This window comes from Panthera leo, chromosome B1 (genome assembly GCF_018350215.1).
Source record: "Panthera leo isolate Ple1 chromosome B1, P.leo_Ple1_pat1.1, whole genome shotgun sequence".
Lineage (NCBI taxonomy): Eukaryota > Metazoa > Chordata > Mammalia > Carnivora > Felidae > Panthera > Panthera leo.
In genome coordinates this window covers 81,426,690-81,449,302 of record NC_056682.1, presented here as the reverse complement: position 1 = coordinate 81,449,302, position 22,613 = coordinate 81,426,690, and the positions used below count along the sequence as shown (strand labels likewise).

The 22,613-nt window shown below is 38.0% G+C and overlaps 2 protein-coding genes across 5 annotated transcripts in view; one reads left to right on the top strand and one right to left on the bottom strand.

Moving 5' to 3' along the window:
- LOC122218414 (collagen alpha-1(I) chain-like) overlaps window positions 1-5,409 on the bottom strand; it is a 108,043-nt gene extending 102,634 nt beyond the window's left edge. The window contains exons 1-2 of the mRNA XM_042936687.1: window positions 5,401-5,409; window positions 3,036-3,100 (exon numbers count right to left, since the gene is read on the bottom strand). Coding sequence (XP_042792621.1) covers window positions 3,036-3,100; window positions 5,401-5,409 — 74 coding nt within the window. The remainder of the gene's footprint in view (window positions 1-3,035; window positions 3,101-5,400) is intronic.
- Window positions 1-22,613, top strand: part of SMAD1 (SMAD family member 1) — a 79,115-nt gene that overhangs the window by 11,535 nt on the left and 44,967 nt on the right. For 3 of the 4 annotated variants that reach the window (XM_042935388.1, XM_042935390.1, XM_042935387.1), the window contains exon 2: window positions 20,198-20,780. In XM_042935388.1, coding sequence (XP_042791322.1) covers window positions 20,381-20,780 — 400 coding nt within the window. In that variant the 5' untranslated portion in view covers window positions 20,198-20,380. Of the gene's footprint in view, window positions 1-14,292; window positions 14,391-20,197; window positions 20,781-22,613 lie in introns of those variants that run through there. The other variant, XM_042935391.1, reaches the window with a different exon arrangement.

Below are 22,613 nucleotides of genomic sequence, written 5' to 3'. Positions count from 1 at the left end.
TTTTGGGGGGGCCTTTATTTATTTTTGAGAGAGAGAGAGACAGAGTGTGAACAGGGGAGGGGCAGAGAGAGAGGGAGACACAGAATCTGAAGCAGGCTCCAGGCCCTGAGCTGTCAGCACAGAGCCCAGAGTGGGGCTCAATCTCACAGACAATGAGATCATGACCTGAGCCGAAGTCAGATGCTTAACTGACTGAGCCACCCAGGTGCCCCAAAACAGACTGAAATCTCACCTAAAGGCTTACCACTTGGCCCGATCCTATCCCCTCCTTGTTCTGAGTGAGCATGTGTGAGAACCCTGAGCTGATATGCCTTGGTCAGACTTAGACTCTTTAAAAGCTGAGCTGGGGAGAAGGGAGGATGAACTGCAAAATGGGTCTTAATTTTAGCAGAGACTGACTGTAGCTTTTCCGTGAAAGGGAATAATAATGCAGTGCATGTTGCATTAGCACTTAGCCCCTGTTGAAACCCAGGATGGCAGGTTGTATATGGCTTGCCGTCCCCTCTGTTACAGCTTCCTGTTTTGCTTTTTGCCCATTGCTGGCTTTGCAGTCTGGCATGATTAATAACCACCTCTTTATTTTCCTGTGTTTTTGTTTGTGTGCTTAGGGTTTTTATGAAATTTGTTCAAGCTTCAGGGAATGTTTCATTGGTTTTAAATGTTTTCCTCCTAACTGTGAACAAAATTAACCTGATTAACATTCAGATGATTGGCACACAAACTATTTATAGCATTTATTTGCATTCAGACACTGAGGAGTTTTGTCAAATTGTGCAGGCTGAGATGTTGATCTCTATTTGGGGAAAGGCTCCTTTAAGAAGGTGCATCCTCACTGTGGGCTTCTGCCTGTTGTGGCATCCATATTAACCAATTCAGCAAGCAGTTCATACCCTCCTGCTGCCTGTCCACTGTGTTTGGGGAGGGAATGAGGACTGTATAAGTCAGTTTCTGACTTGAAGGAGCAGTCTTATTAGTAAGAGACTACAAAAATAAGAAAGTTAAATAACAAGTCATCATTGTTAGTGTTGCGTATTTTTAATTTGAAAGTATTTCTCTTACAATTGGGATAACCTTTCAAAATCAAGAGATTGAGAAAGAAAGCTGAAGACGCAGTTGATAGAGCTCTTGCATCCTGCCCTTCAGCAGTTTTTGTGTCTGTATTTATACTTCATAGGGTATCCCCTACACAGTTGATAAAATTGGAGTCGGTGGTCATAAATGTTAGGCTTGCACTAAAAATCTTGTAACTTTGAGGAAAAGTACAAGCCAGCTTGTCTAGTCTAGCTTTTGTTTTAATTGCTTTTATTACAGTTATCTATTAACTCTTTAGACTGAGTTACTTGGAGGTACACAGGCAGTGTCTTTATGATCTTTGTGTTAGCACAATTGTTCTCACCTTGTCTGCACATCAGAATCACTTCAGCAACCACCACAGAAGTGCATGGACCTGCCTCTAGGGGATTCTATTCAAGGGTTATGGCGGGGAGTTTTTATAAAAGTGTTACAAGTAAGTTTAATGTACACCAGCATTAAGAACTATTGGCCTGACACACAGTAGGTACTTGATGAATTTTTTCATTTTGATGTAAGTTCATTGTGGGTATGAACTAAGTCTTTTATACCCAGCAGCACTTGACCCTGGGTGATACCTGTTGTAAGCGCTCAAGACATACCAGTTAATTCTGAGGAATGGTTGTTTTGTTCCTGCTTTTCTTGTTTGAGGAGAAAAAGAGGAAGAAAGAATGTGTATGTTTAACTTCTTTCTCTTTTCCCTTCTTGAAGAGATCAGCAATTCCTTGTGTCCTAGTGTCTAGAAGTAGAGTCATATAAAACTGTTGAGGCCCGAGGCACTTAGATAACAAGGAGGAAAGGAGAGAAAAGCATAGCTGAGCACAGCAGTGGTTCCTCTGCCAGGAACTGGAGAAATTTTGGGTTGTCACAACTGGGGGAGGCAGGGCATGAGTGATTCAACAGCATCAAGTGGGTAGAGGGCAGGGATGCTGCTTAATATCCCATAATGCTAAGAAACTCTGCAGTAGAGCAAGAAAAGGCAGGGATTAGGAGGCACATAAGAATTGAAGTGTTAGTGCCACCAGCCGATGTTTCTGCCATACAGAGACACGGTTTGCTTTATCTTCCCGTCTGCTCCTCCTTCCTTCCCCCACACCCTCCAGAGTGCAGAGTAGTATTTTTTGCCAATATCTATAGATAGCATTGTGATTGTCAGCTGTGTGCTAGCCATTAAGATGAATATTTTAATATTTTACCTATACTTAAATTTTCTCCATCTCTACATTTGCTTGAATGGAAAAGTATTAACCTTTAAAAAAAATGAGCCAGTAGTTTTGATTTGTTTTGTTTTCCATGAAGGACTCTTGAGAATAACCAATGGAAATGTAAAGAAAATGCATTTCGTAAAAGGAGTTTAATTTTAATGTTCCACAGACTTATCATAAGAAAAGAATATTAAAGGGGCACCTGGGTGGCTCAGTCGGTTGAGCGTCCAACTTTGGCTCAGGTCATGATCTCACAGCTCGTGAATTTAAGCCCTGCATCGGGCTCTGTGCTGATAGCTCAGAGCCTGGAGCCTGCTTTGGATTTTGTGTCTCCCTCTCTCTCTGCCCCTAACCCACTCGCATTCTGTCTCTGTCTCTCTCAAAAATAAACAAACATTTAAAAAAATAATAAAAAAAAAAAAGAATATTAAGAGTTGAACACATATATGGTCTGTTGGTGTGAAGCCCTCGTGCAGGTTCCTTATGTCTTGTTGAGTTACAGCTTATGATTTCTTATGCCTATTTTGGACTCTTTAGATTAAAATGAACTTCATTTTGTCATTGCTGCCCTGATAAAACTCTTGGTTTTTCCTGCGTTCTAGGAAAGTGTATCAAGAAGGAAAGAACAATGAAAACAAATAAGTTGGGAAGGGAAGGAATTAGAGGGACTAAAATAAAACCATAAGCAAATCCTTGATTACCAGGCTTCTGCTTTATGCATGAGACACAGGAGGAGGTCATTTAAGAGGAGCAGGTTGCCTTGGCAAGCTCCTGAACATTTCTGTACCTGTTTCATCATCTCTAAAATAGTCCTTATAGGATTCCTGTAAGGATTACGGGAGTTAATAGGTATAAAGTGTCCAAACAGTGCTTGGTGCTTCATTGTGGGTTGGTAGTGGTGGTGGTGATAAGAGGATAATTTTTGATTCTTTTTGAATACTTGAGCCGTACTGAAAATTGATGGAGACCATGGATGCACTCTTGTATAATGTCACCCCTCAAACCATGTGCATGACCGCTCCCTCCCTTTGCAGTTGGTAGTGATGGTAATGAGAGTTTGTTGAATCTTCAAATTGGTGTGTTTCAGATGTTCTGTTAAGGCTGTTTCTTGCCTACAGTCAGAACTTCAAGAGGAGGGTGGGGAGATTTATATGATAAAATATGTTTTGCCTTGGTAAATTTTATAATATAGATATATATATATTTCATATATAATTTATAATATAGAATATAGAATAAAACCATTCTGGTTAACTGTGCCATCCACTTAGAGATTTTCCACAGCAATATTTGAGTCTTGCACAAGCCTTTCTTTAGACTTTACTGTGTTCTAAGGGGTGTCTGGGTGGCTCAGTTGGCTAAGCGTCCGACCGGCTCAGGTCATGATCTCACGGCTTGTGGGTTCAGGCCCCACGTCGGGCTCTGTGCTGATGGTTGAGAGCCTGGAACCTGCTTCAGATTCTGTGTCTCCCTTTCTCTACCCCTTCCCCACTCATCCTCTATTTCTCTCTCAAAAATAAATAAATGTAAAAAAAATTTTTTTTAGAATTTACTATATTCTCAGGGTATATATAATAGCTTTATCATTAGTGTAAACAACATGTGGAAAGGAGTTAAAACCTTTCTTGATAAAGCATAATACATTCCAAAAACTGGTTAATTTTTTTTTTAATTCATTGAGGTGTAATTGATATACAGTATATTATTTTCAGTTGTATAACATAGTGATTGGACATTTATTTACATTGTGAAATGGTCACCACAATAAGTCTAGATATCATCTGTCACCTTACAATATTAGTACAATATTATTGACTGTATCTCGCATGCTGTATATTACATCCTCATGGTTTATTTATTTTTTAAGTGGCAGTTTGTACTTCTTACTCTCTTCCACGTATTTTGCCCCTCTCTCCCAACTTTTCTCCCCTTTGGCAACTACCAGTCTGTTCTCTGTGTCGTGAGTCTGGGTTTTTTGTGGTTTTGTTTTTTTTTTTTTTTTTTTTTTTTTTTTAGATTACACATATAAGTGACATCTTGTAGTATTTGTCTTTCTCCATCTGGCTTATTTCACTTAGGATAATACTGTCAAGGTCCATCCATGTTGTCACACATGGCAAGATTTCATTCTTTTCTTATGGCTGAATAGTATCTGTGTGTGTGTGTGTGTGTGTGTGTGTGTGTGTATGTGTGTATCACATCTTTCTTATCCATTCATCCATAGTTGGACACAGGTTGCTTCCATATCTTGGGTGTTGTAAATTACAATGTAAATAATGAACATAGGGATGCATATATCTTTTTGAATTAGCATTTTCATTTTCTTCAGGTAGATACTCAGTAGTAGAATTGCTGGATCATATGGAATTTTTTTTTAGGTGCCTCCATACTGTTTTCCACGGTGGCTGCACCAATTAACATTCTCACCAACAATGCACAAGGTTTCTCTTTCTCCATATCCTCACCAACAGTTGTTATTTCTTGTCTTTTAGACAATTTTTTGATAAAAACCATTCTAACTGGTGTTAGGTGACATCTCATTGTGGTTTGACTTGCATTTCCCTGATGCTTAGTGATGTTGAGCATCTTTTTATGTGCCTGTTGACCATCTGTACGTCTTTGGAAAAATGCCTACAATGGTTAATATTTATTTATTTATTTATTTATTGTTTTATTTATTTATTCATTCATTTATTCATTTATTTATTTAGAGAGCACACGTGTGTTGGGGAGAGGGCAGAGAGAGAGAGAGAGGGAGAGAGAGAATTCCAAGCAGGCTCCGTTTTGTCAGCATAGAGCCCAATGCGAGTTTCAATCCCATGAAAGGTGAGATCGTGATGTGATCCGAAATCAAGAGTCAGATGTGTAACCGACTGAGCCACCCAGGTGCCCCTACAGTGGTTACTTTTTATTAAGGCTGCTTTGGATTATCCATTTATTGTTCATACTGATGTGACTGGTTGACAGTCAGTTGAACTCAATTTGTATTTTTATTGCATGGTAAGTAACAAAGCCCAGGATGCATGTAACATGTAGTTGTGGCAAAGAAAACAGCATAGATTGTTGGTTGTTCATCCTGTGTTCTCCTTAGATAAACAGTCTGAACATATTGTGTGGCTCTTACCACCGTCATCGTTCTCCCATCTCTCACTGACACACTTCATAACTCTAAGCTTGGTCGTGGTGGGAACTGTATCATGCCCGTGTTCTTTCTACTGTACTTTTATGTTGGTGGTAAGGGATTAAGGAATTTGTTCAGTTAAGTTGTGAATTAATGAAGACTAACATTCTCTTAGTAGTTGGATGTATAAAGGAGGAGATTTTGGGTTCTGAAACCTTCTGAGAGCTCTACTAGGTGTTTGCGTTCTGACTGGTAAGTAAGTCACTGTGGAAAAGTTAATAGATAGGACTGGACTGAACAAGTCCGGACTTAAAGTACATCACCTAACTTTGTAGGTTATGCTTGCCTTTATCCAAAGCATTTTTTCCATGACCTAGTGAGACATATTGCATTTGTTTCTTTTAGCTGTTAACTGGAGGGAGCTGTTACTGTTCTGGAAGGGGGCTGCTCTTGTTTTATTCAGTTTCTTCTCTGAGGTAGCCAGGCAAACATGTAAGTCCAGTCCTGTTTTCGGCAGATGGATAACAGGCTGTTGTCATTGATTGTCATGTGGAAGAGAGTCAGTGTTTCAGGGATTGTGTAAACTTTGATTTTTAGAAATCATTTCATTCTCCCAAGTAACAGATTTATATGCTGGAAAAGTGACAGGACCAAATTGCTTTTGAAGATACTTGAGTAATACAAAACTTTTTTTGGTAAGAAATTTATGCGTTGAAAGGTTTGAAGGATATTTGAATTGCTAATGGAAAGAGGATTCAAGGACTAGAATGAGAAGGTAAATTATTTTTTGTTATAATACGTGTTTTGTAAAATTGAAGTTTTTGATCATGTGGCTGAATTGCTTAATAAAAAAATCATATTCCCACCAGAGGTAAGTCATCTATTCCAACACTGTACACAGGAATAGATTTCTCTTGAAATCCCACTTCAGTGATATTTCCACTCTGTGCAGAAACACTTTTTTTTTTTTTTTTTTTTAACATTCATTCATTTTTGAGAGACAGAGAGAGACAGAGCATAAGCGGGGAAGGGGCAGAGAGAGGGAGACACAGAATCTGAAACAGGCTCCAGGCTCTGAGCTGTCAGCACAGAGCCCGACGCGGGGCTTGAACTCACAAACTGCGAGATCCTGACCTGAGCCGAAGTCGGACGCTCAACCGACTGAGCCACCTAGGCGCCCCTGTGCAGAAACACTTTCAATTATTTTTTTCTTTATAAAAAGATAAATCTTGCCACCTCTTGTTCATAATACTGTCTTATAGAGCCATGTGGAATAAATGTTACCCTCTTCAGTTTTTACTTATCTTTATTATTGGGGTTTTAAAATTGAAAACAGTAGTTGGTTATAAGTAAAAATGTTCTGAACTCCTCTCCTTCCAGCTCACTCCTAGAGGGAACCACTTGTTCTGTTTTGTTTCTTCCTTCCAGGCCTTTAAAAATGCACATATGTTGTACCTGTACAGTTTTTGTTTTTATTTGTGTTTTTAAAATGGAACCATACTGTGTATATTGTTCTGCAACTTTTTTCAAACTGAACGGTTACAGTATGGCTTTATTCCCCTGTTAGACATGAAAGTCTGTCCTTTTTTTTTTTCTTTTTTAACAGTTACATCATTGTCGGATGTACCATAATTTATTTAATCATTCCATTATTGTTAGACATCTGGGTTATTTAGAACATGAATGTCTTTGTGTATGTTCATCTGAGGATGTTGCTTCCTTTGTAACGGTCTCAAGGCGTGGCTGTTTTCTCTCATAACCCTCATATCGCAGTGCCTGGAAGTGGGTGCCCTGTTCATTGCCGTCAGACCATTCTTCCACCATCCTCCATAGAGACACCCAGCTTTGACTATCATGTCAGATTATACCACTCCCTTCCCTTCCTTGTTAGTGATTTACTGCCAGTCCCCATCATTCCCCCTAATTCTGAAAAGAGTTCAGCTTCTAGTCGTTATTCCCTCCCTACTGCTTCTGTGATCATTCCTGGACTACTTCTCCAGTAACCTTGGACTCCACCTCAGAGACTCAGTCTCATAGTTCTATAATGTGGGATTTTGCATGTCTAAAAATTAAACTGATTTCTCCAACCTTATGGTTATTTCCTTTATTTACTTTAGCAATAAAACGTGTTTGTTCATGGCCATACCTTTAGAATATATCCAGGATCTGACTCTTCCGCTACACTGATCCAAACCTTTGTCCCTCTCAAAACCACAACAATTGCTATGGCGTCCCAATCTGTCTCCTAAGTTCTTACTGCTGCCACTACCACTACCTCGCTGCTCCTGCTTCCTACTTCCGTTCTTTCAGTGGGCCAACCAATGGTAATCCTTTCAAACTCTGGTCACATCCGTCCCTCCCCCCTCCCCTACCCCCACCCCAGGCTTCCTGGCTCAGTTCAGAATGAAGGCTATGAAGTCCCTATGGATTGGCTCCCTTACCTGTCCCATCTTCTCTCTCACTACTGTCTCTTACCTGGTGGCCTTTGCACTTGCTCTTTCCTGTGCTTGTAGTGTGCTTCCCCACTTACCCACAGGGCTCAGCCTCCCACCTTTTTAGGCTTCTGTTCAAATATCATGAGGTGCCTGGGTGGCTCAGTCAGTTGAACATCCAACTCTTAGATTCAGCTCAGGTTGTGATCTCCTGGTTCCTCAGTTCGAGCCCTGTGTCGGGCTCTGCACTGATGGCACAGAGCCTGCTTGGGATTCTCTCTCTCTCTCTCTCTCTCTCTCTCTCTCTCTCTCTCTCTCTCTCTCTCCCCCCCCCTCCCTGCCCCTCCCACATGCTCTAAATAAATAAATAAACTTAAAAAAAATAAATATTACCTTCTCAGGGAGGCCTTACCTGACCACTGGAATGCAGGTCTCATAAAGGCATGAGCTTTTAAAAATCTATTTTTTGTCTCGTTCAGTGCTGTGTTCTGAGTGCAGTTATATAGCCTTCTCTCTCTTTCTTTATCCCCCTTTCTCTCTCTCCCTTTACAAAGTTAGAACTTCATAGAACTGACACAGCTAGGACAGAAACTCTTTTTTTGTATATACAAGGTGTTAAATTAGGTTCCTTGTTTGTGAAACTTGTGTTAATAAAATATATTACATTTTTCAGCATGTTGTGATTTTCAGAGCAGTTTTATGTATTCATACTTAACCCAGCGGGATAGGTGGTGGAATCAAAGTTTTGTGGAAAAGCAAATGGAAGCTCAGAGAGGTGTTTTGTTCAGAGGGCACCTCCTGAGTGGGTGCTACCATTCAAGCCTAGCTCTTTTCTTTCCAAGTGAAGGGCTCTTGTTTTCTCATTTAGAAACAGCTTAAGACGACAGAAAAATTGTAGAGGCTTTATTTGAAAGTGTGGGATATGTGCCCTGATTTCTTATTTTGGATTTGGTCTGCCTTTTGTTTCTATTTTAAAAGTACACAGAATAAATAGTTAACTTTAAAATTCCTGACAATGACAGATCAACAAGTTTTATTTCTCTCACCTGTGGAGGAAGTGGCCTCCACCCAGTTTTACTGAATTAGGGGGGAAGTGATTTTTTCAAGTGATAAAAAGAAATAAAATTCCATGCTCTTCCCAGAGGAGGAGTTCAACAATTGAGAGAATGGCGTGAGACCATATGTTGGTTTGTAAAAGGATATAACTTGTAAAGATGTTTCCTTTGATGCCTGTGATGAATATGGATGTGTTTCCCTTTTAGAGGATCCTGATTAAATTATTCAATTAAGAGCTGAGCAGAAGGTTCTAAATATAGGGAAGAGGGTTCAGGCTGTCCTGCCTTGTGTGTGTCAGCTCACCCCTACAGATGTGTGTTTGTTGTCATAAACCGCACCTGTGAGATCAGTGGGGAAGGAGAAATATGTTCCAAAAAAATGAAATACAGCAGGATTTTTTTTTTTTTTTAATAAAAGGGCAGTATTTTTCCTCCTCTGGCCTATTCCATTTTCATCTGAATTTGACTTGTGAATTACTTTTTTTTTTTTAAACCTGATTAATGGACTTTAACACACCTATTCTGTTTTAGTTACCTGCTTAAAATGTAGATCTACCACTAATTAGAATATGAGAAAGTTACTTGACCTCTGATTCTCGGGTTTCTTAGTAAAATTGAGATACTGATACATACCTTGAAGAATTGCTGCGGGAATCAATAAGATAATGTTTGTAAACACAACCAATACAATGCTTGCATAAGCTAATAATGCAGTTAGAATAATTTTGTTCATTTGTTGGTGGTGAATCGTTCATAACTGACCACTTGTGGGAATTTACCACGATTGGCATTCTTTGCAGTCCGTGAAACTGCTCTTCTCCGTTAACGGTGACTCAGAATATTTTTTTTTCTAAGAGACAACTGTGGTAGAGTTTTTCTTCTTGTCAATAAAATGAAAGTTTAAAATGTCTCCAGTCTTCAGTCTCCTGTGTTCAAGGAATGAGCACTTGCAGGCCAGATGACTCCGGTTTTTGAGTTGAGGTGAATACAGATGAAATTTATCAGTGTGAGGTCATTAGGACCTGGATGTCTTGAAGTTACTATGAACCGAAGGACATTTTTCCATTACAAGCACAAATTGGAGAACAGGGATCCAGTGGGATTAAAGAAAGTGGTACAACTTCTGGAGGAAGTGGCAAGGAGATGTACAAATAAGACAGATTTGTTTGTGGAAGTTGAGGATGGTAAGAAAATTCCTAAGTGCCTTCAGTCTACTTAACAAGTAATCATCTAATGAAACAAAACAGAGCTGACACTTGCTATTCTCTAGGGAGTGTCTGTGACTAAGAATAATTGACCGCTTGTCTTATAAGCAGCCTAGGTTTGTCAGGATGGAAGGACTTGTGCATGCAGAGCAGAACCAGAAAGCGTTCTTGTCTTAAAGAATTTTCCAACACAGTGGAGATGTATCGGATAGTATATTTGGCACACCTAAATATGTAAACCAGAGTGCTGTCCTCTTTAGAGTCTCATGTAATTGTGACATCCATAAATTCCTTGCTTCACTTTCATCCAAGGGATGCTACTTTTGAAATTATCTGGCCACAGTGTCACAGCTTGCAATGAACTTACGAGTGGTAAGTGGTAAGCTGCTCTTCAGTCTGTGTGTTACTCCTGTCCTTTTAGATTCCGGAGTTTCCCACTCGGTTAACACTGGTGACAGACCACATGGCAGCTCTTGCTTGCATGTCTCCTAAGTCGCACCTGAGAGACTGGGAGACTGGCTGTTAGCATCTGTGTTTTAAGGTAGTCGTAATTGCATTACTACTAAAAATAGGTTTTTGAGAGCTCATCCTCCCTCCCACTGTCACACACCGGTTGCCCGGATTTGGAAAATTAATCTCTGAAAAAAGATTTTTAATGAAAAAATGGCAGCCGTAACTATTCAGAGTCATTAATTAACATGCTTAGAAAGTTGCGAAGTGTTTGGAAGTAACCAAAACAAGGCTTAATAAGAGGCTCACTAAGGTGAAATTTGACTTCTGGATGTTTATAATGGCAGGACTTTGATGCTTTGATCTAAGACCAGCAGAATTCTTCTGTGGTCTCCAGTGGATCTTCATGTCACTTTCTTGTGTAGGAATTTGTTTAAATACGTTTTCTGAGGATTCAGTTGAAGTAGAGTTCCTGGCAGCAGAGTAGGTAGTTTAAAAAGTGTTTTCAAACCTGCAAAAGTTGGAGAGAGATGTTATTCATCCTCACTTTCTTTTTGTTCTAGGATTATTTTGGTTAGTGTGAGTTTTATTTAGCTACATTTGACCCATTTGAAACTGAACATCAAGGGCTAACTGCTATTTTAAAACAGGAAAAATAAATCCAGGGGCACCTCACCTGTTTTTTTCTACAGGTCTAATATCTCAAAACGAAGTTAGTTCCTAATGAAGTAGCTGGGGAAAAGAAATCTTTGTTTGGAACCAGATCACAGAGCTTTATAACTCTGAGGTATTTGTCTGAGACCAAAATAGATGGAGAAAACCCATCTCTGTTTTTATATTCATTGTAATGACATTATACTTGTATAGCAAATTTTAACTTGTTTTTTTTCCTGGTCTGCCTTAACAGTGGATAAGGATGTATCATTTTCCTTAATGAGCAGTATAATAGTCTTTGTGCTTTTGTTAGGCACTGTTTAGAGTTGATGCTGCTTATGGTTGTATTTTACTTGTTCCAGAGCACTGTCTCTACCTGCGTTCATAACTTTTTCACAGGTACTGTTCATAGGATTGTTTTTCCATCCGGAAATGCGAGTGTATGCCCTTCTTCTCCTTCAGTGCTAAGCCAGTATGCAGATTGTCTGCTGTTCTACTTTCTTGGGTAACAGATAATTTAGTTTTACCAAAAGTTAGAAGTTCTCTATTCCTCAGGACTTTTGACTCTGTAGCCTAATTTTACTTAGGTCTGATGAATATGGTTGTGATCCCCTTCTCTTCACCACCCCCCCCCCCCCACCCTTGTGCCATTTTGTGAATTTTCTGTCTTACTCTTCCATCAACAAAGCTCATTGCAATTCTTGGCTTAATGATGAATTGCTCTTTATGGTTTAAAATATTTACTGGCATTGAATCTCTGGATTATTTTTCTTTGCAGCCTTCGTGTTTTTTAAGTATTTTTAACCGTAATCTGTTGTGTCTACTCTTCTGTGATTCTGTGGTTTCTTTGAGTGTCGGGAAGTTTTAGGGTATCTTTGTTTTATCCTTCTTGAGAGTCATGATCTGTTTTGCCAATACTGCCTTTGGTAGGAGTATGCAGTTGACTTGGGTACCCAAATGAAATCAGGTAGACTAAAAAAAAACGGAGTAGTGAAAGTTACATTACAGATCCTCTGGCATGTTCACTTTTTAGCCCTTTATGATGTCTTAATTTAGTCAAGCACCTCAGAGGAGGCAAGAATTCTTACTAGGCCTTAAATCCTATTTAAAGTTGGATGCAAGGATAGATGACACGTACCTTTCCATAGTACTTGTACAACACATCTCTGAGGTATTTTACATCTCCATGGCATTCTAATGAGGTATATAATGAAACATCTTAGGTATAAAAACTAGTGCACTACAAAAATCATACAGTTGGCTTATGATTTCTCTGAAGCCCCATTGTGGCTCTTCTTTGGGAGCTCAAGTCTTAACTTTTTCTGCTTATTCACAAGATCATCTGCTTAAGAAGAAAGCTTAGTGGTATAAGTCAGGAAATAATGCACACAGCTTGTTACTTGGAAATACTGGTTTCCTAAAAAAATGGTTCAAGCATTTTTATAGAAAGGTAATTTTTGTAAAGTTGTCTTTTTTTCCTAAATAACTTATCCAACTGTTAAACAGTTTAAAAGTGAAGTTAATCAATACCCTGTGCTTTTAGTTACTTAATTCCTTTGATCTTTATGCCATGCTGTTTTACCATTAGAGTGAAGACAAAGTAATGAACCAGAGAATGAGAAGTGAAAAAAAAAGTTGCTTGCTTCATTGACAATAGACCATTTATCTTTATTTAGTTCCTTTTTTTTTTTTTTTTAAGGTACTAGGATAGGAGTCTTTTTTTTTTTTCCCCAGTCACTTTTTGCAGCCTGTATTTTATATTTATTTTATTGTATAATTTAATTATTCCCTCAATATTTAATGGAGCCATTTATTTTGTCTACTTCATTGAATTCCATGCAAGTACAAGAATTATAAGCCACACTAGTCTGAAGCTACAGAGGGATTTAATTTGGTCATGATCTGTCTCCTCCCTCCTCCATCCTTTTATAAAGGTACTTGTTTTGTACCACTTGGCAGCTACTCTCCCTCTTCCCTTTTTTAATTGTATTTTCAGATACAAATTAGAATAATTATTTTAAGACTTTGTGTGGGAATCTGGGATCTGAAAGGTATTGAATAGTAGATAATGTATTTTGTTTATATTCACACAGTTGGATAATTACATGCTTCTTTACTAGATGAGGCCAAGATAAAGAAAATGTCCATTGTGCAATTGGCTAATTAGGTTTCCTTTAAATAGAAAGCAAGTTACACAGCAGTTAAAGGTATTTTAATTTTTTTTGCTTTTTTCCTTTTAACATTAAGGAATAGTACATGGGTTGCAAAATTAAATAGCCAAGTCAAAAGGAGTATGAGAAGAGTATTTTTCTCGTTTGACTTCTGGCAGTGCTAATAGAAATCCTTCTCATGGGCAACACTCCATAAGGAAAAAATCTGAATTTAGAACACTGTTTTAAGCAGGGTTTAAAAAAACGTATTTTTATTATTTGCAAAATCAGATCACAGTCTAAGTCCAACCTGGCTTTAAAAGCAGTTTGTATGTGGCTTGACCTCATAAAATTGATTTTTTTTTTGTAATTTGCAAATATTTGCATATGGAGGCTTTTTTTTTTAATTCAGAAGTTAAAGTTTTTCATTAAATGTTTGAAAAGTTTAGAAAAGTAGGAGAGACATATTACTAACCTTCCAAATCCAGCCACTGTTAATATTTTGATGTATTTACATAGTTGTTCATGCTACATAACCCATGTTATTTTGTGCTTAAGGTTTTTTCCAAGTTATTACATAGCTTTTATGAACATAATTTTTAAGGGCTACGTAATATTCTATTGAGTGGATTGTACCATAGCTTACTTACCTGTTTTCTAGTTATTAGCTTTTCTCTTTTTCCTCTAAAAAAGATAATGCTTTGATGAAAATCTTTGTGCAAAAACATTTTACCTTTCCAGTTCAGAATATTTCCTTAGAGTAAGTTTCGAAAAGTGAAGTTGCTGGAACAAAAGATAGTATTTTTAAGGCTTTTAGAGGTTCTTTACTAAGTGAGTGAATGATTTTTTTTTTTTTTTTGTCAGTGTGAAATGTTTGTATTTGGAGAAGAGGGAAGGAAATCTCTGTTTGCTGACTCATGTTTTTATTTTGCACTTTAAACTGATAAGGCCACTTAGCTTTTGACATAAACTAAAGCAGGAAGTACAAAAACGGGCAGAAAAAAAAATGAGCTGTCTTGCCAAGGCCACAGTATCATGGACTCATTGGTAGGTGACTTGTTTGACTTGTATATTAAAAAAATACTTAACTCAAGTAGACAGATATTAGTCATCGGCTGGCATTTTGTTTCATCTACGCACATTTATACGTAAAGGTTTGTGATCTTGCCACTTTTAATTTTTGTGAAGTGGCATTGGGACAGTCCCTCCAGTTGGCTCCTGCAGTGTTTAGAGGTAGCGGTTTGTTTTTTGTTCTCTGTATGGAGAAGTCTTCCTGTATTAAGGCTATCACCTTGGCTGTCTCTGTGAAACACAGATTAGATCTGTAGGTCTAATCACAGCATTGCTGTGATAGAAAACCTTCCACTTGTCTACGGGATAAGATGTATCACAGGCCCTTCATAGTCTTGCCCCTGCCCTTCTTATCAGCCCTGTGTCATCGCCAGCCACCTTGAGCCCTGCATTTCTATTTTGTGTCTGTTAGAACTAGCAGTTTCTTTGTTTTATTTTTTTTAATATAATTTATTGTCAAATTGGCTTCCATGTAACACCTAGTGCTCATCCCAACAAGTGCCCACCTCAGTGCCCATCACCCACTTTCCCTTCTCCCGCACCCCCCATCAACCCTCAGTGTGTTCTCTGTATTTAAGAGTCTCTTATGGTTTGCCTCCCTCCCTCTCTGTTTGTAACTTTTTTTTTCTCCCCTCAAACCAGCAGTTTAGACAAGTGGCTAAAATATTGAGGCTCTCTTAGAGAGCACAGATTCAGACCCTGGCTCTGGCCTACAGCTGTGTCTGTAAACTTTGGGCAACTTATTTCACTTTTCTGTATTTCACTTCCCTCACCTGTAAAAAGAGGGAAACGATAGTGTTTACTCAGAAGGTTTGTTGTAAAGGTTACACTAGTTAGTAGATCCAAACTGTCGGAACAGTGTCTGTCAGGTAGCGATAGCTCAAAATGTTAGCTCTGTTGTTTCATAAAATTCTACTCATCCTTTAAGACCTCTTTGGGAAAACTTCCTGAAATCCTTGGAATTAATTGTTTTCTTCTCTTATATATTATTGTTTGCACTCATTTTAGAGCTTTTCTCGTACAGTGTTCTAGTTAGTTCCTGGTGGGCAAATGCACAGTACATGGGCCTCCGCTTCTACTCCTGTGCTCATGTTCTACGTTGGTATATAGTCACAGTGTGATCCTTCTGGATGACTCCCTGGAGATGGCCTAACACTTCTCAACCCAATCCTTTAGCGTTAGCATGGACACCAACTTGCCGCAGAGAGCGTTGTTGACTTCCTGGCTCTTTTCTCAGCTTGTGAGCCCCTTTAGGATGCAGACATTTTTGCCCCTGTCCCTGTATATCTATAGCACAGTGCCAAACACTTAGCAGGCACTCAGTATAGCTTTGTTGAATGAGTGTCAGTTTGAATAGTTAAAACAAAGGTCTTAAATGGTGGTTCTTAATCTCACCCCGCAACATACTTGCCTTGTATAACCCATCACTGACAGTGTTTGAAATAGCCCCTGGTGATTTTGATATAAACTCACCCCATTCTATTTGAAAATCATTGGCTAAAATATAAAAAAGCGGTTATTGGAGTAGAAGAAAAGGCAATATAAAATAAGAAGAAATACATTCCCTTCGTAATTTGTTATGAGAAGACTAGAAAGAAGTTGTCCTTGTTCTTTTGCAAAGCTAATCTAAAAGTAAATGATTATTTCAGTAGGTACACTCTGACCAAGTGTGACTTTTGATAGCAGCATGGCTTTGTTTTCTCTTTCCTTTTCTGTTAAATGAAATTAATACCAACTTCAATAGAACTGACAAATTTGGGTAAAACTCTTTACTTTGAAAAAGGAAATAACTGATTCTCTACAGCCCATTGAGTGATATTTTTATTTAGTAATATTTACTCATAGTTTATTGAGTAAAGTTGGAGTTCCATGCTTGGCCTTCTGATTTGTTCAGGGAGCTAAATTATTTATTAAACATTTATTGAGAATCTGCTGGGTGCCAGGTACAGTGCTGGCTCTGAGGATAGGAAGATAATAAGATTGAATTCCTCAGTCACTTTGCTGTAGTGAGGAACGCATGTAGACTACCACAAAGTAGCTCTAGATGTGCAGATTTGCTGTGACAGCAATTAGTAATCCGTATCCTTTTAACTTGCGAGGATCAGTAATGATTTCCCCTTTTATTCCTATTGTTACTAATTTGTGCCTTCACTTTTACTGACCAGTTTTGCTAGAGGTTTGTCCAATTTTATTAGTATTTCTGGGGAAGCAACTTTGATTTTGTAAGTTTTCTGTTAGGCTTTTTTTTTTTTTTCCAATTTCTTATCATTTCTACTTTCTTTGAGTTTAATTTACTGTTCCTTTCCTTTTTCTTGTGGTAGATACATAGACCATTAGTTTTCATCTTTTTTTTTCTAATATATGCATTTCAGACTATAAATTTTCCTTTAAGCATGGCTTGAGCCACATCCTGCAAGTTTTGATGTGTCATATTTTTATAATCATTAAGTTAAATATGTTTTTCAGTTTTCACTGTAGTTTCTTCTTTGACCCATGAGTTATTTAAGTGTAATTATTTTAGAGAACGATATTTTTGTTACTGATTTCTTATACTGTGCTCAAAGGCATATTGTTTGGTTTTGATATGTATAGAGATTTGCTTTATAGCTCTTTATATGGTCAATTTGGGTAAGTATTCTATGTATATTTGAAAGTATATTCTACAGTCATTGGGTACAGTGATCTATGTACATGAATTGGATCAAGTTTTTTTACAAATGTTGTTAATCTTCAATGTCTGTTGATTCTTGTTGACTTGTTATATCAGTTATCGTTTTAATCTTCCACTAAGATTATGGGTTTGTCTGTTTGTCATTTTAATTCTGTCAGCTTATGCTTAATGTATTTTGACACTTTTTACATGAAAATTTGAGGTTATGCTATATTCATGGTAGATCAACTCTTTTTTATTTCTTTTTTAATGTTTATTCATTTTTGGGAGACAGACAGTGGAGGTGGGGGTGGGACAGAGAGAAAGGGAGACACAGAATCAGAAGCAGGCTCCAGGCTCTGAGCTGTCAGCACGGAGCCTGACGTGGGGCTTGAACTCACAAACCGTGATATCATGACCTGAGCTGAAGTCGGAGGCTTAACCACCTGAGCCACCCAGGCACCCCTAGATCAACTCTTTTAATGTTATGAAATATCCCTTTTTTAAATATCTGGTGATACTTCTTATTTTTGAAGTCTGTTCTTTCTTATTGGATAGTTACAGCAGCTTTTTTGGTTAAAATATGCATAGTATATCTTTTTCCATCCTTTTTCTTTCAACCTTTCTCTGTCCTTTATATTTAATGTGTGCCTCTTGTAAGTACATAGTAGAGTTAGGTATGATCCCCATCCATCCCTACCCATCTTTTACTTGCATATTTAGTCTGTTGATATTTAAATAATTAATGATACTTTTGGAATTAGATCTAAACCTATTGTTTTCTGTTTGTCCCACGTATTTGCTCTGTTTTTTTCTCTTAAATTCTTTGCAGTAATATTTTTTTTAAAAATCCGTATTTTTTAACTTCTCTGGATGAATCATATTTTTAAAAAGAATTCTATATTGTATAAGTTCTCTATTACCTTTTTATAGTTTTTTAAATTATCCTATCATTAGTTTTTTAAATTATTATTATGACAAGACTTATCAATAATAATTCAGTGCTTTATCACAACCTGGGTAATACAGGGACCATAGAACACTAATTTCATTTACTCCTTTCTGTTTCTTTTTGTTTTTTCCATGCATTTTAATTCTATTTTTTAAATACCACAAGAGATTCCTATTATTGTTTTTGTAAAGTTAGTACTCATTTAGACTTACCTTTATTTATCCTTCTGGAGCTCTTCATTCTTTCCTCCATTCCTTGCTTCTTTCTGGCATCTTTTTCCTTCTGTTTCACAAATTCCTGTCAGAAGTCAGTTCTCTCAGATTTTGTATGTTGTAAAACACATTTATTTTACAATCACTATTGCATGATTTTTCCACTAAGTATAGAATTCTAAGTTACTAGTTGTTTGTTTACATTTGCACGTTAATGATTGCCTTCTTGTTTCCATTGTTTCTGTTGGAATGTCAGCTGTCAGCCTTATTGTACTTATTGTAGAAAAATAAGGTGTCTTTTTAAAGTTTTTTGTTACAGGTTTTCAGCAATTTTACTGTGATATGATCCATCAAAACTTGTGGGTTTCTTTATATTTATCCTTGTTGGGATTTGTAGGGCTTCATGGATCTGTGTCTAGATGTCTGTTGTCAGTTTTGGAAAATCCTTGGCCAGTATCTACAAACATTGCCTCTGCAACAGTTTTCTCTCCTCTATTCCCACCAATTAAGATGATTTAAAAAAAAAAAAAGATGAATTCAGGCCATGTTTCAGTATAAAAACTGGTCCATTTCATTTTTTGCCCTTACACTAGAGCATGCCCCTTTGGGGTCTCCCCCTATGAGGCCACTGAAATCTCTGCTTCATTCTTGAGCCCCCTTCAGTTCGGCTACCAGGCCTCTTGCTACTTACAGTGCAGGCATTGGTAAGGGCCCTGAGAAGAGGAGCAGAAAAGAATGTTCTCACTTCATTGCTTTTCTGTTCTAAGTATCTTGGCCCTCTAGTCCTGAGGACCTTGGCTGCCCTTTGATGTATTTAAAATTAAAGTGGGGCGTTTTTGTTTGTTTATATTTTATTACCTTTTAGAGTGATTCTTGGGAGGAGGTTGGTGTGATACATGCTCTACTATATCTTAGCTGGAATTTGTGCAAAGTTTCCCTCTTTAAGCTTTCTCACCTTTTCTGTTTTTGTCTGGTGAGGAGTAACTGGAAGGCTTGATTGAGACAGCTGGACTAAAGAATTTGGTACAGTATGTGTTCATGTGCTCCATTCCTTTCCTATCAATAAAAACCAAATTTCCTACTTTACTTGTCCTATGGCCCATAGACACAGGCTTGTTTACTGAATAAATACCCTAAAATCTTATAATGTTTACATAGTAGAAATAGAACTAATTTCTCTTTCAGCATAAAGATACTTGAAGAATAAACCAAAAACAGATGTTAAGACCACTGTATGTTTTTCTGTCACTTTCAGTTTTTGTTGCTTGAGGTCTGTTTTGAAATACATTTTTAGAGCTTCTCAATGAATCTGAGTGTAAAGCATTACAATATTGTTGATAACTTGGACTTTTTTGCACGAAGGTGTCTACTGCTTCTATCTCAGAACAGTAACTTACTACTTTTTAAACTGTGTCTCTGTAAAATGGCAACGACCGTATTACCTCACTGTGAAGACTGTTTAAAAAAACTAAGTGTTAGTCTGCTTGGGCCGCCGCAACAGAATACCTCAGACTGGGTGGCTTAAACAGTAGAAATTTATTCTCACAGTTCTGGAGGCTGGGAATACCAAGATCAAGGGTCCGGTCAGTTTGATTTCTGGTGAGAGCTCTGCCACAGGCTTGTAGACTGCTGTCTTCTCTCTGAGTCTTCACATAGCCTCTCCTCAGTGTGTGTGCAAAGCGGGGGAGCCCTTCCTCTTGTAGAGCCACCAGTCTTACCAGATCATGGCCCATCTCTTATGACCTCATTTAACCTTAGTTACTTCCTTAGAGGCTCCATCTCCAAATACAGTTGCAGTGGGGGTTATGGCTTCAACATGAATTTTAGGGAGGACATGATTCAGTCCATAACATATTGTAATACATAAAAGTACTTAAAATAGTACCTGGCCCATAGTAATTGTGCAGTGAATTGTGGTTTTGTAGTAGCGAGTATTTTAAACATTTTTTTCCCCTTTTTTCTTTTCTAGGTGCTGACTTTGGAGTACTTTTTAAAGCACTAGGCATGGTAATTTCTACTTTTTGGGACCTCAAAACCAAGAAGCTACAGGGAATCCTATGTCAATAAAGTGAAATCTCTTCCATTGTGCTTTTGCATTCGGAGACTCCTGTATTTCCCCGTACACAAGGAGTGTAGAACTAGTGTGGTCATTATGAACGTGACAAGTTTATTTTCCTTCACAAGTCCAGCTGTGAAGAGACTTCTTGGGTGGAAACAGGGTGATGAAGAAGAAAAATGGGCAGAGAAAGCTGTTGATGCTTTGGTGAAAAAACTGAAGAAAAAGAAAGGTGCCATGGAGGAACTGGAAAAGGCCTTGAGCTGCCCAGGGCAGCCAAGTAACTGTGTCACCATCCCCCGCTCTCTGGACGGCAGGCTGCAAGTTTCCCACCGGAAGGGACTGCCTCATGTCATTTACTGCCGAGTGTGGCGTTGGCCCGATCTTCAGAGCCACCATGAACTAAAACCACTGGAATGCTGTGAGTTTCCTTTTGGTTCCAAGCAGAAGGAAGTGTGCATCAATCCCTACCACTATAAGCGAGTAGAAAGTCCTGGTAAGTGAGTCCTTTTATATTGATGTATTTAGCAGATTCGTGTTGTTTAAAATACGAAAATAATCCCTTTCCATGTTTTTAGTTGTGATTTTTATTACTTTTTTTACAAAAGTTTATGTATTTATTTTGAGAGGGAGAGAGCACATGTGGGAGGGGCAGAGAGAGAGAATCCCAAGCAGGCTCCGTGCTGCCAGCGCAGAGCCCGATACAGGGCTTGAATGAACCATGAGATCATGACCCGAGCTGAAACCAAGAGTGGGATGCTTAACTGACTGAGCCCCCCAGGTGCCCCTAGTTGTGATTTTTAAATATTAGGGGAAAATGTGCCAGCCCTTGAAGATTTTGTACTTTCTAACGACTTAGTCCTCTCTAGTTAATTTTGTGTCTTAGGAGCGAGGCAAAATTGTCATAGCAATACTGAAAACTCTAATTATGAATGAATGAATGGTTTTCTTTCTAAATTTATTTTTTATGTTTATCATTGGTCCTCTGAATTTCTCTAGATAAACTTAGCTGTGATTTTATTACAGAGGAATAAAATTCAGAAAGAGAAGAAACATGGGGTTGCCACCTGTGTACTTGAGGGAAATACATCTTTAGTGCAATTGCTAATGACTTGTACCACTTTATTTTTAAAGGTAGCATCTTTTGGGGGACCTGGGTGGCTCAGTTGGTTGGGTGTCCGACTTCAGCTCAGGTCATGATCTCGCAGTTCGTGGGTTTGAGCCCCGCATCGGGCTCTGTGCTGACGGCTCAGAGCCTGGAGCCTGCTTCGGATTCTGTGTCTCCCTCTCTCTCTGACCCTCCCCTGTTCATGCTCTGTCTCTCTCTGTCTCAAAAATAAATAAACGTTAAAAAAAAAATTTAAAAAAAGATAGCATCTTTTATCATCCTTGGTGGAATTTTGCTCCCTGTGGAGGATATGAGGGAATTCTATCTGCTGTGGAATCATTAGATGCTATTACTTTAGAGGATATTCCTAGTTTTTACGTGTATGACCTTTTTTGAGGGTATAATATGCGTTAAAATTTGTATGGTTTTGCCCTCAAATTAGAATCCCCATTCTAGACAGTTTGCATCAATTGGAAAGTAATTAGGCAGTCTTAAGCACTTAAATATCTCATTGTCAGATTGGAACCCATTTTGTTGATGGATTAGTTATTAATGATTTGTGGTTACCAAGGGTTCCTGAATGAAGCTGTGCATTAGAATCACATGGCTCCCCTCCCAGACATTCTGATTCTGGCACAGCCTTGTAATCCATGTTTTTAACAAATATTTCAGATGGTGTCGAGTAGCTATTGGACTGGTGTTGGAAACTACTATGCTAGATCATGTAGTAACATTCTCAAATAAAAGGCATTCTGTTTTTGTGGGTTTTTTAAAAAAAGTTTTTGGTTTTTCATGGAATATTTAAGACCTACAAAAAGAGTTTAAAGACTAGGGAATAGTATAATAATAAACACCTCTGTATCCACTTAGCCTAAGAAATAAAAGATTACAAATAAAACCCAAACTCTAGGTTTGGCCTCTCTGATTCAGTTTTTTTCCCTTCAGTAACTATTCTGAATTTTTTGCTTAAAATTTGATGTCATCATTCCCATGTGTATTTTTATACTGTTATTATGTATGTCTGAATCCATGACAACACATAATATTATTTTATATGTTTAGAAGAGTTACCGATATTGGAACATCCTTCCACAACTTGTTATGTTCATTCAACATTATATTTTTGTGGTTTCTGTATTATATTCTTTTGGATTACCTTGTCAAGTTCTGTGAAAAATCCTCTGGAAATTTTTTTGGAATTTCATTGGTTTCATTTGCAAA